Raw genomic sequence first — 15140 nt, forward strand, 5'->3', positions numbered from 1 at the left:
TGGCGACCACCTGCGGCTCTGACTCATACACACATAATAGATCAATAGGTTTACGTAGTGTAGTTTCGGAGATCGAATATAGTGCCTCCAAGATGAACAGGTTAGGGCAAAGCGCCTGTTTAAATCGCTTTGTCCCCTGCCGAGCAGATACAGAGCGCCACGGTCGGTGGCTCCTTTCGCGCGAAACAGAAAGAGGAAGATCGGCAGCCGGAAACGGAAACCTTGCTGACGTAGCAAGACGACGATTGGCCAGAGCAGTTTGATATCCCACTCCTGCGACCTGAACCGGCCTCCAGTTCGGGCTGTGACGTGAAGTTAAACACTTGGTGTCTCTCTCTCTATAGCTCTTTCCCTATATCGCCATCAAGATGATGCCAGGATTAGCAGACCCCATGTCCTTTCTCAAGGATTTCGTCGCAGGTGGTGTGGCCGCCGCTATTTCCAAAACTGCCGTGGCCCCCATTGAACGAGTGAAATTGCTGCTGCAGGTCCAACATGTGTCCCAGCAGATTACCGAAGCACAACGCTACAAGGGTGAGTACAGAAAAAAAATTCTACCGGTAGATTGTGTAATGGCGACCGGTTTGATAGCGGAAAATTCCCAAGTATATGTGTCTCGATCAATGCAACACGTTAGTGGACGCTCAAATTCTTTATCAGCGTGGACGTTAAATCTTGTAAAAATAGTTAGAAAGTAGGAATTGGATAAATTTAAGAATACCAGAGTTCGATCGATTGGCCTAATTTTTTAAAGTGCTAAAATGTGCAAAATTTTCCCTAGATGTTTTAATGTGCAATTTGTAAACCGACGTAACCTAGCATTCGTTATATCATCGTTCACACCTTCATGTGTTACGTAACTAGTACTGGAGGTATTACTCATGCCAGGCTTTGACGTCAATAAGTGGCCTTGTATCGTAAATGCGAGACCGTGAGCATGTGAACGCCATATTGGATTGGCAGCATGTTCAATTTCTTTATAGCCGGGTTGAAACAAAAAATTCCCGTTAGTCTTGTTTTTTATTTTGTAAAAAAATGCTCAAATTAGTTAATCAGCGTTGAAGTTTGCATTACTCCCCTGCACCTTTTTTAGCTTTTACTCTGAATTCAAATTCTTGGAATCCCCCCACGTTGCAGTTTTCGCTGCTGTGCATTTAAGGGTTGCCAGTGCTGTAACGTCTTTTAGTACCAGATACTTGCGAGACCAATTAAATAAGATGTTAATCTGTTAAGGGGGTTGGATGTAGTATGCGTTCGCATGAATAAACCAGCGCATAGGAATAAAAACCTGTTGTACAGTCGCCGTAAAAAGTAATTGCAGTTCAGTAACGAGGTTTCAATCACACTTTGCACTAAATGAAACTACTTAATGTAGTGTAGTCAAATTTATACTGTATAAAAGGGCACAGAGATTGAGTCTTTTTTTTTTCCCAATAGAATGCACTGCTTTTATTCTTTAGATTGTACAAGAACATTGCCGATAATTATATTTTGCTTATAACTCTTTAAGATTCTCGTAAAATGGATTCAAGGTTATCACATTCCATTTTAATTGGGAAAATGGTCTTTAAATACTCTGTCTAACAGGCTAGTCTTTTCGCCACCGAAAGTTCTGGCTATAGTTCCGGTATGGGTGTTCCTCCCCCCTTTTTACTTTTGCCATCATTAATCATCGTTGCGATTAATCTATATGCTTAAAAACTAAGTGCAATGCGGTGGGAAAAGTGTCCCGGATACCACATTCTCTCCCCTGTGGAACAATGGTATCGTTGTGAATTATATTAGCCTATTTGTTTCATCCCCTCCCCTCTCGCCCACGTAACGGGACAAGCCAACCGAGACGAGAGAGGGCAGGCGTACGGCAGGGCATGGTCAAGTTGGGGAAAGTGTTGGCTTTATAAAAATGAGGATTTCGTAGTGCTATTAATAAGTCAAAACGTGTTAATGCGGGGTTCTCCTTAAGATTCTCTTTTTTTTTATAAGCCCAAGACTAGAGAAAAAAAAAACTTTAAATGCCCTACCTACTTGGCATATGATCAGGTGAACATATTGCATAAAAAAATATCCCAGCATACTTGATGGTCGGCACTTCCAATTATGATGAACGGTTGATTTCGAACCCCGCTGGAGAGGTGCGACAATGTTCGGTATCCACCTAGCTTCAGCTTCATATTGGAACCGCAATCTCGGTGGCAGAGTATGTTGAATGGTACCGAAACTATGATCACGCATCTTCAATGGCAGTATTAACCGGAAATGGAAAAAAAATCTACACAAATCAAGAAAGCAGCATAAAAATGACTATGGGAGTTTACGCTTAGATTGTATTGGCAGATTGTACAGTATTGGCATATAAGGAAAAACTCGCTACATGATAGTTCTGGCGTACGCGAGGGGAGTTTATGGGGCTACAGCCTTCGAAATTTTGAGAAAATAAACTTAAAAGCAGTAAAGAATTTGAAAAAAGAAATAGTAAAGCAAAATCTCATTAAAATGACCCCCGATTATAATTTGTCGTGGAGAAATGTTAATGCTCTCCCACCTTGAATGCGTCTGTGCAGAAAATAATTTAGTATGGTGCTTAAAATTCATGTAGAAATTAATAAAAAAAATCAATCACTGTCTGTAAAGGCGACGATGTAACTTGTTTAAATAAAGGTAAAGTGCTACCCTGTGCTTAGCACGACGCCATGAAGTCTTATAGGCAGTGCTTGAAAAATTTTCTTCAAAGCTAGGCGCCAGCTCTGAAAATCGGGCGCCAGGAAACCACTTACTAGCAATTGTGCATACTGCAGTATGTTTCAAAAGTCGCGCAATCCAAACTTTTGAAATGTATATTATGAAAATCGTAAGATATTTACACCGGGTTTTCTGCACTAAACTAATCATGTAAGCTATCACAGGGTTCGTAAATTTGTTAGCATTTATCTAAATAAAACAATTACATTATTTAAAAAAAAAAGTTCATTTGACATCTGAGAACTGATTTTGAACAATAAATACAAACTCTTAAAAACAGTTGCTTTGTGAGGAACAGCAGAAGCATGGAATTTCTGTTTTTACGATTTTTCACGTAAATATATAGCCAATACACACACATGTTGAGTGCGACTGTTAGCAATATTTCGACCTGCTTGTGTTGCCATATACGGAGATATGTTCCAAGAATGACACTTTTTACTCAACCCATAAAATCGCTAGTCAAAAATTCATCAAATATTGAACATGACCAATATTGGTGAGAAATGACGGACTGGCATGGCATCAGTCTAAGGACTGAAAAATATCTCAATGGATGAGGCTTTATAATGCAGAAAACCAGGTGTAAATATCTTACGGTTTTCATGATATACATTTCCAAGTTTGGGTTGTGCGACTTTTGAAAAACTCTTGTATAAGTTGCTGACCATCACTGTATTCAAAACGTCGATAAATTTGAGAAAGCACGAAAAGTGGGACAAAGGGTAAGAAATTGTTACTGACTATCTGGAATGTTCACAACGTTGATAAAAAAAAAATTGATAACTTACGCTGTACTGCAATTTGAACTTTGAATCATCAAAATTTCGTACATATTACAGCAAGAGACCTGGATTTTTCGAGCCCTGCATATAGGGGTGTGGGGGGTAACGCCCCACACTTTCTTGATTCGGTCGCGAATGGGGGAAATGTGATCAGCATCACACCCCTGACCGCCTTTACAGCCCAGGTACCAATGTCATTCGACGCTGGGTGGTCACCGGGGCCGCTTGCAACGTTAGAAAAGTTCCCGGATTTGAACCGGCCGGGGATCGAACTCTGTACCTTTAGCATGGTATTCAGACGCGTTACCGACTGAGCAAACTTGTTTAAATTTGAAAGCATATTACCTTTTTTTTTAACTTCGATAAGAGAACGATAAGAGAACTGCTGACCTGTTGCTTCCAGGTTCGAGTAGAGATCAGGGCATGGGTGTTGTTTTTTAATCAATAGTGAAAATCTCAAAACAAAATCTCAATTTTGTATGGACTGGCATCACGAGGGACTTGACTTATAATTTAAGAGTAACAGTGTAACCCTTCTCCTACTCCCCCCCGAACAACCATAGTGGACACTGTTAAAAGAAAAGTTGGTAGTCTTGGTTCCTTACTTATGGTTTCAGCCTTTAAAGCTGTTTGTAGTTTTTTGCATTTTCCGTCGCTACTCTTCTGTTAATTGCCAGGATGGAGATTCCACGAAATTGAAGGGCCTCACAAAGGGATACACTGCAGCCCAGCAGAGAGGGCTTGACCTCAGTTTGCTTCCCAGGCTGGGTGACCTTAAGTGGGAATGTTTGACAGTGTGTCTTAATCAATTGGGAAGGGGGGAGGGGGTGAAGGCGGCTGGAACGTGATGCTGATCATATCACCTCCACTCTAAACTTGACACCCCTAGTTTATGCCTTCATGGCATGATGCAATGCACAGGCACTATATTCACATAGTTTTTTTCACGCCAAAAAAAATTGCCTATACTCGAACCAGGAACCTTCAAGATTGAGATTAAATTCAAGACACTTTCTAAAGCTGTAGCCGATGTACGCGTACTTACCATATTGCTTCTGATAGCAATTTATCTTTTTGAAAGCCCAGCTGTACCATACAAGCATTCTTTCCACACAAATGAATTTGCACTTAGAGCACTGAAATAGCCTTTCTCTTTGAGAGAGGCCGGGTTCGTTACCCGGTGCAGGCACATGGTGGATCGGATCCCACTTTAATTAAACTGTAAACCAATGAGCCTTACTGTGCATAAAGTGGACTTAAAATAACACCTCAATCAATCTTTGAGATAGGGAAAGTTAAGTGGTGAGTGAGGGGTTATTACCCCCCCCCCTGGTTACCTTTTCACTACCGGGGTGGGGGGGCTTTGTATGTAAATTTCATAGGATTCTTTCAAATAACACACTGGATCACATCACCAGTGACAGCTTCACAGCATTCTTCCATTCGCCTTCCCAGGGTGGAATGAGAGGGAATCTCCCTATCTGGATCAGACATTTCCCCCATCTTAGTTGCATCCAGTTTCTGGGAATTTCCCCTTATTTTTTTATACCATTTTTTTTCAAAAATACCCCACTGAGCCTCCCTTCGTAGTCTCTACTCTGTAGAGACTGATTCAATTTCAGTATGAGAAAATTGAATGTACATGTCCACTTAGTTATATCGCAGATAACTTTTTTAATATCAGGGTAACGTGCGATAACTTGAAGCAGGCATATTTCATCAGCAAATATGAAAGGATATTCAGCTCTTGCGTAAAACTATCTGCACTCAATGTTATCAGTTAATATGCGAAGTTGACACATGAATGCAGATAACATGGGACACTCAAGTTCTGTGATGAGGTCCAACATTGAGGTTCCACATAAAAGTTGCTCGCCGGAGAAGTGGGGAGACAGAAAAGAGTTCGCCTACTTATCGTCCAATAGTCCCGGAACGGTCACATCGTGACAAGTACACATCGAATCGGAAAACTAAAAAATAAGTGTTTGAATAGCTTTCTTTCACTTATTAATGATATCACACTTGATTAATGATATCACACTTGATTCCCCACCCCCGCCCCCTGGGGATGCTGCGGGGGCAACTGAAATTTTAAATGGAAACCACCATTTTGTATTGTAGAAGCAGAAAGAGGACTTCATTCAGTCCAAAGAGCTATCAACCATCCTCCTTGCTCAATTAGGAACAAATATATGGCGATTTTAAATTTTCGGGGGGGGGGGGGCGTGGAAATTTCATAAAACCCAAAAAATTTCAAAGCGACTTATCTCTGCCCCTAATTGAGCTAGAGTGAAATTTATTGCAGATTCGGAATCTGCACGTCAAGACCTTTCAATAGAGTATATAGAAGGGTGGGGTCCCTTTTTAAAAATTTTCGGGTGTTATGAAATTTTCACCTTTTTTTTCTCAATACAAAATGGAGGTTTTCATTTAAAATTTCAGTTGGCCCCCGCCCCACCCCCAGGGGGCGGGGAATAAAGTGTGATATCATTGAAAAGCTTTTTTCACTTATTAAAACTTATTTTTTCGTTTTCCTATTCGATGTGAATTTCTCACGATATGTGACCGTTCCGGGCATTTTGACCCACCCGGTATGTAAAATGCGTATTTTTGTAACCCACCGCTACTCCCTCTGACATCGTGAATGCCAGTGAAATAAATTTCCAACTAATTGTTATCCTAGGAAACTGATATTAAATTACAACATGTAATGTTTTTGTGAAATTTCGTTTGAAGTGTGATTTCGCCGGTAATGCTTATTTTTTCTTTTTTGTGGAGGGATGTGGAGGAAGGAAAGTGGTAATAGGGTAATCTTTAACTCAAGTTATGGTGTTCATTGCTCGCATTTGAATTTAGGTATAGAATAGAACTTGACAAGAGCCGAGGTGGTCTATTCGGTAGGGTGTCTGGGTCTGACTGCCACCCGGGTTGGATTTCCATGGTGAGTGAACTAAGGTCGGATTTTTTTCGGCCTGGTCTCCGCATAAAGCGGCTCTGGGGTTCACCCAACCTAAAATAAATGGGTACCTGGAGGGAAAGGTGGCCGGAGCGTGGTGCTGATCACATCACTTCCAAAATTGAGAATGTATGGCGCCCTACCCCCACGTCCCCCCAAATGTGCCTTCATGGCACGGTGAACTTAATCTTAATGGAACTTTACGTAATGCAGTGGCTGCATAATCAAAATGTGATCAAATTTTGCCATCCCTCATTGTATAGCACAATTTTGGGGCGTAATATTGCTGGCAAAGAAAATAACTATGAACAGCAGTGGTTAATGCAGTCGCTTTGTAATCGGTTTCCCGGTGCACGCGCGTGCTGGTTCGGATTCCACTTCAAACTGTAGGCCCAGTCCCAATTAACTTTATCTGTGCATAAAGTGGAGTTGGAACAAACACTTGCTAGAAAGATTAAACTTTACAAAATGTTCTAATTTTGTAAATGAAACTCATTTCTTTCCGGCCCGTACTGTGTGCACTGACGTACGAAAGATTTTTTTTTCGGGGCTGCCTGGAATTGTCAAGGTGGATAGTGCATAACTGCTTTCTAGGAGGGCGGCATATGCAATAAAATAATATATATATATATTAAAAACTTTCCAGTCTAAAAAATGACAATCCGGGTTCATTTTAAAGCAAATTTAAATTTACCACTGATATTTGCAGAGTTAATTGATTTTATTTAAAAATGTTGATTTTCTCAATTTCGGAGGGAGCTGGAGCCCCTTCAGCCTCCCCTCGGCGTACGCCAGTGACTTGTGTGATAGATCAATATCTGGAACTGGGTTATGCGTGGGTGAGTCAACTGCAGGTGGATATCTTGTTCTGCTCGGCAACACTTTTGAGTAGTGACAAAGTTGGTGACAAATGAATTATTCGGGATAATTATACGATAATATATTGAATAAGTTATGAATCAAGGTCGCAGGGATCGGCAAAAGACAATCGACCAAATTTTATAATCTCGCAGATAGTGTTAACAACGATTCCAAAGTTCAAGATAAAATGTTCCTCGTGTTTTTACGTAGAAGTGTATTTTAAATTATCTGTCGTGGTGTTTCATTATCTTCCATTAAACTAGTTTTTCCCCGTAGTAAAATACATGATCAGAAGGTAAAGGGAATTTAGCTCGCGTGCACTTTTCTAAGTACCTTCTTAAATGTGTACGGCTGTTAAATTTTAAACTTCCCTCCCCCCCCCCCCCCCCCCCTTCGACATTTACTGCTCGCAGTTTGCTTGTACTGGCCTTGAGTATGATATTGGCAAAGTTGCAGTTCAGTCTCGTAGACAAACACGAAAAACTTGGACGAATTGTTTTTGTAAGAAAAATCTTTGGTTTTGACAGTTTTGTTGAACATTATGGGACAATACTGCTTCTTATAATTCATATACTGAACATAAAGTATAAATTTGTGAAAGGAAAATTTACGTTAACCAAATAGAACCAAAGTTGCTATTAAGAAGTATCGCGTACTTTAATGAACAAGGAATTTGAACGTCATAAAGGTAGTAAATTAATTTGGTTTTGTAATGGATTTTTATAGATTCTGTATCATATTTCAAAGATTGATAGAGCATATATATCTGGTGTAACTAATACATCAATTTTCTTTGCAAAAGTTAAATTTTTTGTTCTTTTAATAGGAAAATTCCTGAAAAAATAATGGGTTGCATCGTTCTTCGCAATATTTTCGAAATCTTCTTTCAGAGTATCACGTTGGTGTTCTAGATCACTCTAATGTTGTTTAGAATAAAATGTCTTACTTAACTATGAATGGTCTGCACAAATATTCACTGAACCTGTATAGGCACTATATAAATTTTCAGTATTTGAAATGTCTGATTCTGTCCGAAACATTCGGGAAAGCAGTCGTCAGATACATGGGAAACATATCAGTCTTGAGATATGCTATTTCAAGTTAAATTTTGGTTTCTTCATATGTTCAGGCTTTCATTTGTATAGATAGTTTAAAAGCGCTATTTTGTAATGGCGACTGCCGCGAAATGGTCGATATAACCGAATGTAGGTCACACACTGCTCGCAGAACTGGATCGATCTTGGCAAGTGTTGCCAAACCTGAGCTAGAAGCGCAAGAACGTGCCTGTGCGTTATGGAACTCGTGACGTGTCCCCAAATTAAGGAACCAACGCACGAACGCCACTGTTTTACACTGTAAGAGGGCTACAAATTTATCTGCTATCACGTATATGAAAATCAATTAAACTATTTACACGAGATAGAACTAGGTGTCCCCCACATACTAGTCAGACAAAAATCGTTATTTTCTCTCGTTCGATACCACTATGTGAGCGTGGATGATTATTACTTATTTGATATGCTCGCTTGTAAAACGCTGTCTCTTTAACTACTGATAGATTTGGAAGTTAGATGATGAATGTACCTGAACTTCCAAATGCTTTATTGAAGTAGAAATTTACCGCGGCTGTTAATTTCAGTCGTTGAGCTAAGATGCTCCTTTCCACCTTTCGCGATTTCAGGATCAGTGGAAATGGGCCAAAACTAGCTCTAACAGTGCTAGGATGGCAACATTGATCTGGCAGCTTTCCAGGCGAGAGCGCAGAAAATAACACGAGGAAAGGCGCGCTTGAAATGCGGGGAAGGTGAAGACCTAGATTTCCGTCAGACGTCACTGGGTACGCTTTAGCAATCGCAGCTGTAATATTAGCGACCCCGTCTGCGCTGCTTTAACCATGCTTGGTGCAAATATCATACAACTTTCATTTTTTTCTCTAGCAAGACCTGTCTAACGGCTATTCATTTTAAATAATCTGTATGAAAGTCACCTTAAGACACTGGCGTACGCAGGTGGGGCTACATTCCTTCTCGGAATTGAGAAAATTAAAATCTGTTACGAACAAACAATAATCGAAAGGTGTAAATGTACCCCCCTCCCCCCCAAAAAAAGAAGACCTTCCTTAACCATTTTGTCTTCGAATAGTTTTAATAGAAGCTCCAAATATACGAAGAATTTTGTATCCCGTCCTCTAGACCGAACCCCTCCCGATAAAAAAAATCCTTAGTACTCCAGTACCTTCAGGTATTCACGCTCTTAACAGGGTGCCCAGACTTTCCAGGTTTCAAACAAAAAAAATTCGAGATCAATTCATTAGAACAATTAGTGCACTTGAACAGGTCTTGAAGCTCACTATATTTTAGCTGAACTCGCACTTAGAATCCAAATCCAATTGAAACAGGTTTTAGAAAATTTGCTTCACATGTAAATGTAATGTGAAGAGAAACTGAAGACTAAACTGACTTGGGTAGAGGGAGAGGTGTGTGTGTGTGTGTAATACTTGAAATGTATTGGTCAATGATTAACAAAGTATTCTTTCAATGAATTCTTAATTGTAGTAAAATTTAGTAATACTACTGCAGACAACTTGCCCTCTTTCCTAGATTATTTATAAGCAATTTGTACTGTAACATGTGGAAGTACAAAGTATATGAAACTGAAATTTAGTTTATTCACAACGAACTTAATAATCTTTGCCCAATTTTTAGTTTTGAAAAAGTTTACTTCAGTACTATGAAAGCGTTGATATTTCAGATAATACATTTCCAGTACTTTTCAGATCTATAGAGAAAATTTCATTTGATGCAGCTGCGGTTGTAGAGGGTATGAGTTCCAGCGTGTTGTGGTATTTTGGACAGTGTTATAGACACTTAGTGGACATTCTGAGTCCCAGCAATATAGTGTTTCAGTAAAAAATTGACTTCATTTATGAATATATGCACGTCCTGTCGCCTTCAATTTTTGTTATTGACTGGCAGAAGTCAAGAAACACCTCCACTTTAAGGCCCATGCGTATGTACTCTTTCAGATCAGGGGTGAACACCAATATTCGGCGGAAAATAAGCGAGATCAGTTCGCTTGGTAGCAGTAAAGATTTTTTCGGAGACATAGATGGCAAAGATTGGATAATTGGCTTTTCAATATGACTAAACTGCATAACAAACATTGAGCAGATTTTTAAAAAGGCAGATTCTGCATATAACACAAGTTTGAACGAGAATATTTCTTATAGTTAGGAGTTTCTTCAAAGAAAAAAAATCGTGATATTGAAGCAAATTTAGTATTTAATATTCTGAGTTTTAGAAATCAGGATTTTTAGTGAATTAACTTTAACCTAAAAGATTTAAGTGCTTGTAGGAATACATTAACGATAAATAACGTACGTTTTTTATACATAGCTGTATAAACAGGGTTACTTCCGCTCTAGAAGAGACCATGTAGCGCTCAATTTCTAAAATATTTACGTAACTTAAAGAAAGCAATATGCATAATCTTGAATTTTAAAATAATTTCATGGCAATTTTCAAGATAGTTTTAAAATTTATAGAACAGAACTTAAGGAACAGAAGTTCTAGGCTCTGTTCCATAGTTTTGCACTGATTTTAAACAGTTTTTACGTAGTCTTCCACACCTCCCAAAAGTTTGAGAGGGTTTGCTGTGTTCCTGTAGAACTATACCCTCGGTTCCTGCCAGTGGGGAAAAAAACTTTTTCCCATTTGGGGGAGTACAAAATTCCAGCTCCATGCGCACATAGCTAGCTAGCTAGCTATATACGAGGGTCACTATTTATATTTTGAGCCTAACAATGAAAAAACAGGAATTTGGCATTGAAAACTGCTTTATTGTTTTTCGAAGTATTCTCCTTTATGGTCAATACACTTTTGCATTCGTTCGAACCATTTGTCAAAGCAGTTTTTCCAATCTTCTTGAGACACCTCCATAATATGGTTTTTGAACGCATCAACGGCGTCTTCCGCCGACGAAAATCGTTGTCCACGCAATTTATTCTTGACATTCGGGAACAAGAAGTCATTGGGTGCCAAATCAGGACTGTACGGCGGATGACCCATCAATTCGATTTTTTGACTGTTCATAAAGTCGGTTGTTAGACGAGATGTGTGACAGCTGGCATTGTCTTGATGAAGAATGATCTGATCCGACGGCGTTTGTTTGTTTTCCGTATTTGACCGAAGACCTCTGGCAAACAAATTGTTGTGTACCATTCAGAGTTGACCGTTCTACGTTCCTCTAAAGGCACAGTTGCCACATGACCAGTTTTCCCGAAAAAACAGGCGACCATTTGTTTCGATGTGCTTCGAGCGCGAACAACTTTTGTTGGATTGGGTTCATCTTGAAACACCCATACAGTCGACTGCTGTTTACGTTCCGGCTCATATGCATATATCCATGATTCGTCACCTGTTACAATCTTATATACGTCTTTTGAAGCACCACGATTGTATTTGTTTGCACCAATTGACGAGAGCGTCTTTTTTGAGTTTTTGTCAAATTGTGTGGGATCCAACGAGAACATACCTTTCTCACAGCGAAATGATCATGTAATATTGTATATATACTGGTGGAACTAATGCCTATGGTTGACTGAATCTCACAGTATGTCACATGACGATCTTGCAGTATTAGGTTTTGCACAGCATCAATGTTTTCTTGAACAACGACTGATTTTGGACGACCTTCGCGAATCTCGTCGGTGAGCGAATGGCGGCCACGATTAAATTCGTTATACCAGCGTTTCACAGTGGCAAAGGATGGGGCTTCATCGCCAAATGTGGAAGTAAGTTGATCGATGCACTCTTGTCCTGATAATCCACGTCGAAAATCGTAAAAAATCATCGCACGAAAATGTTCACGAGTTAATTCCATTTTATTGTCGCGCAATCTCCAAGGCAACATAACACAAATGAAGCTATTGACAAAACATTTGAAGTACGTTATGGTCAATAATGCCAGACGATTCCGTGCAAACGTCAAATCGCGCCTAACTTCAATCAGTGTTGCCAAGGCTCAAAATATAAATAGTGGCCCTCGTGTGTGTGTGTATATATATATATATATATATAAATAGAATGTGTGTACACGTATGTATGTAGTATAGGGGAACATCTGAAATACCATTTTAGAACAGCAAACATGGGTTTCTTGTTTTATAATGCAAAATTTGCATAAATAGTTTTTTTAGGCTAGACATTTACGTATTTAGAAAGTTATGATTAATTATTTGAAAGATATGTTTTTAAAGCCTGTTGTAAATGTTTGTTCTCAATCTCGACTTGAAAGTTTGTCAAAGTTTATTTCAGGTGCAGTTTATGTTCAGATAGACTAGGCTAATCAGAACAAGATCTAAGTTTAAAATTGAACCACTGTGCATGTGCCTCTTCCGGGATCGATTTAAAGACCGCTTAAAGGACGAAGAGGCTCTTTATCTCGTCTCAAGTCATGAAATAAGCAATGTATACATTGGCTCAACGTATAGAGGTCATTAAAGCAAACATTTTTTCTGCTTGATGCCTCATTTCGATGCTGTGAAATCTCGAAAAACTGAATTTTATCCTGAATATATGATATATCCGTGAAGATCTCGCATAGTTATGTAAAATAGAGGCGAAATTGAGAATCCGAAACTTGTATTGCAACCTTATTTATTTTAAACACAATATCTGTAGATAGGTTTAACTACTTTTCCGAACATACCCTGCCAAATTAGGCACACACAGGAGATGTACTACGTTGATTTTTCAGCGAGAAATGTGTGTGCCTAATTAAATTAATTGAAATCTCTACGCTGGGAGGAACCAGGCAGCGTCGACGTCTACGGTATTTCGAAGGCAACAGATCCCGTTGCGGTAACACTTGCAGAGATGATTCCACACTGGTAAAACAGCGCCAGCGAAAAATCAGGCGAAGCCAGGCCGGCTCGGTAGCTCAGTGGTTAGAGCAATGGCACGGACTGCCAGATAGCAGTGTTCGTGTCCTGGTCGAACCTGCATTTTTCGCTGGAAAATCGACGTATCCCCTAACAGTTAAGAAATCAGCTATATCAGGAAAACTGAAGAAATGAGCTGCTGAATACTAAATGACATACGTCGATGGGAGTAGCAGTTTGTAGTTTCATTATATTGCCTTTCATTATTCCACATTGGCAGTGCCTTATTCATGCGCAAAATGAGTAAAATATGAATTTGCTTATAGTGACTGAATATGAAAAGCTTTAATGTTCGGAAGTAGTAAAAATCCACAATTAGATCTTGTGACAATCTCATCAAAGAGATAAAAAGAAAGAAAATTTTCACCAAGAGTGACTTGAAAAGTGAACTTTCGTTATTAATAGTTATTTCTTACTGTTTTATGGAAGAAAGCAATATTTCATGGTCTCTCTACGGTCCTTGGTATCTGTGATGCGTCAGTCTCATTTGATTGTCCATTATTGGTATGTGCAGAAAATCGGCAAAGCCTAAAAACTTTCTGGCATCAGGGAATTGCATTAAATTGCAAGCTCAGTCACTTATTTCTTCAACATTTCACTGTAATTGTGACAAGAACGCCAAATGACCACATCCCTAACTTGTCAGAACTAGGCAGTGGTATATTTAATTGTTTAGTTTTGAACGTTGAATACTTCCACGAATTGATAACAAATTTTGCCCTGATTTCCTAATCTTTTCCATTAAAAATGAGCTCGGAACAAACTTTCTCATTTACTCATTCAGATATAAAATTTATTTCCTGAAACTTTCGTACAAAAATTTAATTTTCAAACTTTACCGTATAGTTTCGATAAAATGTAACTAATATTCTATAGTGGAAGTACATAGTTTCTGAAAACTCTATTTTGAAAATTCAAAGTGAAGTTCAGCGCTACTCTTCAGAAACATATTTATATCTTATCTTTCAATCCATTATCTCTTTGGAATTGTGTTCTCCCCCCCCCCCCCTTACACAGAGAAGCTGAAGATTAATTTCCTAAAATCAAACTTTATCACATGCCCTTAGAAATTTTAAACAAAATAACTTTGTGTTTAGCTACTAAAAATAGTTTATTTGAACAGGTAATAAAAACAGTTTCTTTGAAAAGCACCACCTTCCATTTGCCAGATTACATAAGGGGGTACAGCTTGAATCTGGGATTGAGGTGGTTACTGTACCCCCTCCAAAAATTTAGGGGAACCCCCTTCCCGTTCGTGCGTCAGTCTATTTTCGTATGTAGTTTTTACTAAAAGCATTTTTAAAAACTTATCTTGCGGTGCTCTTAAGTAGAATTTAAGAGGGGGTTACCCTTCATCCCCCTCCACTTTGACCACTGGTGAAGTCATCAGACACTTTGCAGTTCCCACATTTGAAAATATGTGACGTGCTATCCAAGTTGGACTGAAACTTACTTTCTGGTCTTGGTTCATAAAAGTTTTATAACAGAAGGGCAATTTAAAAACTTGGACCGGTTTAAACTTATGTTTGCAAGATTTTAAGTTTAGAATTTTTTTTAGAAGTTCAATTTCTTTTGTTAGGTCTTTCGCTATTTTGAGATATCGACATGTCGATGGTTGATTCCTTGAGGTACTGTTTGATAGGTCTCGAATGCGAAAATTTAGCTTTTAGCTGTACTAGTTATTGACGCGGATATGACCGGCGAATAAGGGTCCTTGTGTATTTTTACTGACCGTATTAATTTTTTAAAAGTTTGCGAGCGGTTGTCAGTGTCAAGATTTACGTAGTTGCGCGAGACCAAGAATAATTCTAGTATATTGGAGGACCGTAGCTATTCTTTTCGAAATATTGATGGGACT

General features: G+C 39.0%; 1 protein-coding gene across 1 annotated transcript in view; it reads left to right on the forward strand.

Annotated features, from left to right (window-relative positions):
* The first annotated feature begins 272 nt into the window (after nucleotides 1-272).
* The window catches only part of LOC145990964 (ADP/ATP translocase 2-like), a 34061-nt gene continuing 19193 nt past the window's right edge, over nucleotides 273-15140 (forward strand). Inside the window, exon 1 of the mRNA XM_083126549.1 lies at nucleotides 273-534. Within this exon, the coding sequence (XP_082982675.1) occupies nucleotides 369-534 (166 nt within the window). The 5' untranslated portion in view covers nucleotides 273-368. The remainder of the gene's footprint in view (nucleotides 535-15140) is intronic.

Source organism: Lepisma saccharinum, chromosome 8 (assembly GCF_977018435.1).
Source record: "Lepisma saccharinum chromosome 8, izLepSacc3.1, whole genome shotgun sequence".
NCBI lineage: Eukaryota > Metazoa > Arthropoda > Insecta > Zygentoma > Lepismatidae > Lepisma > Lepisma saccharinum.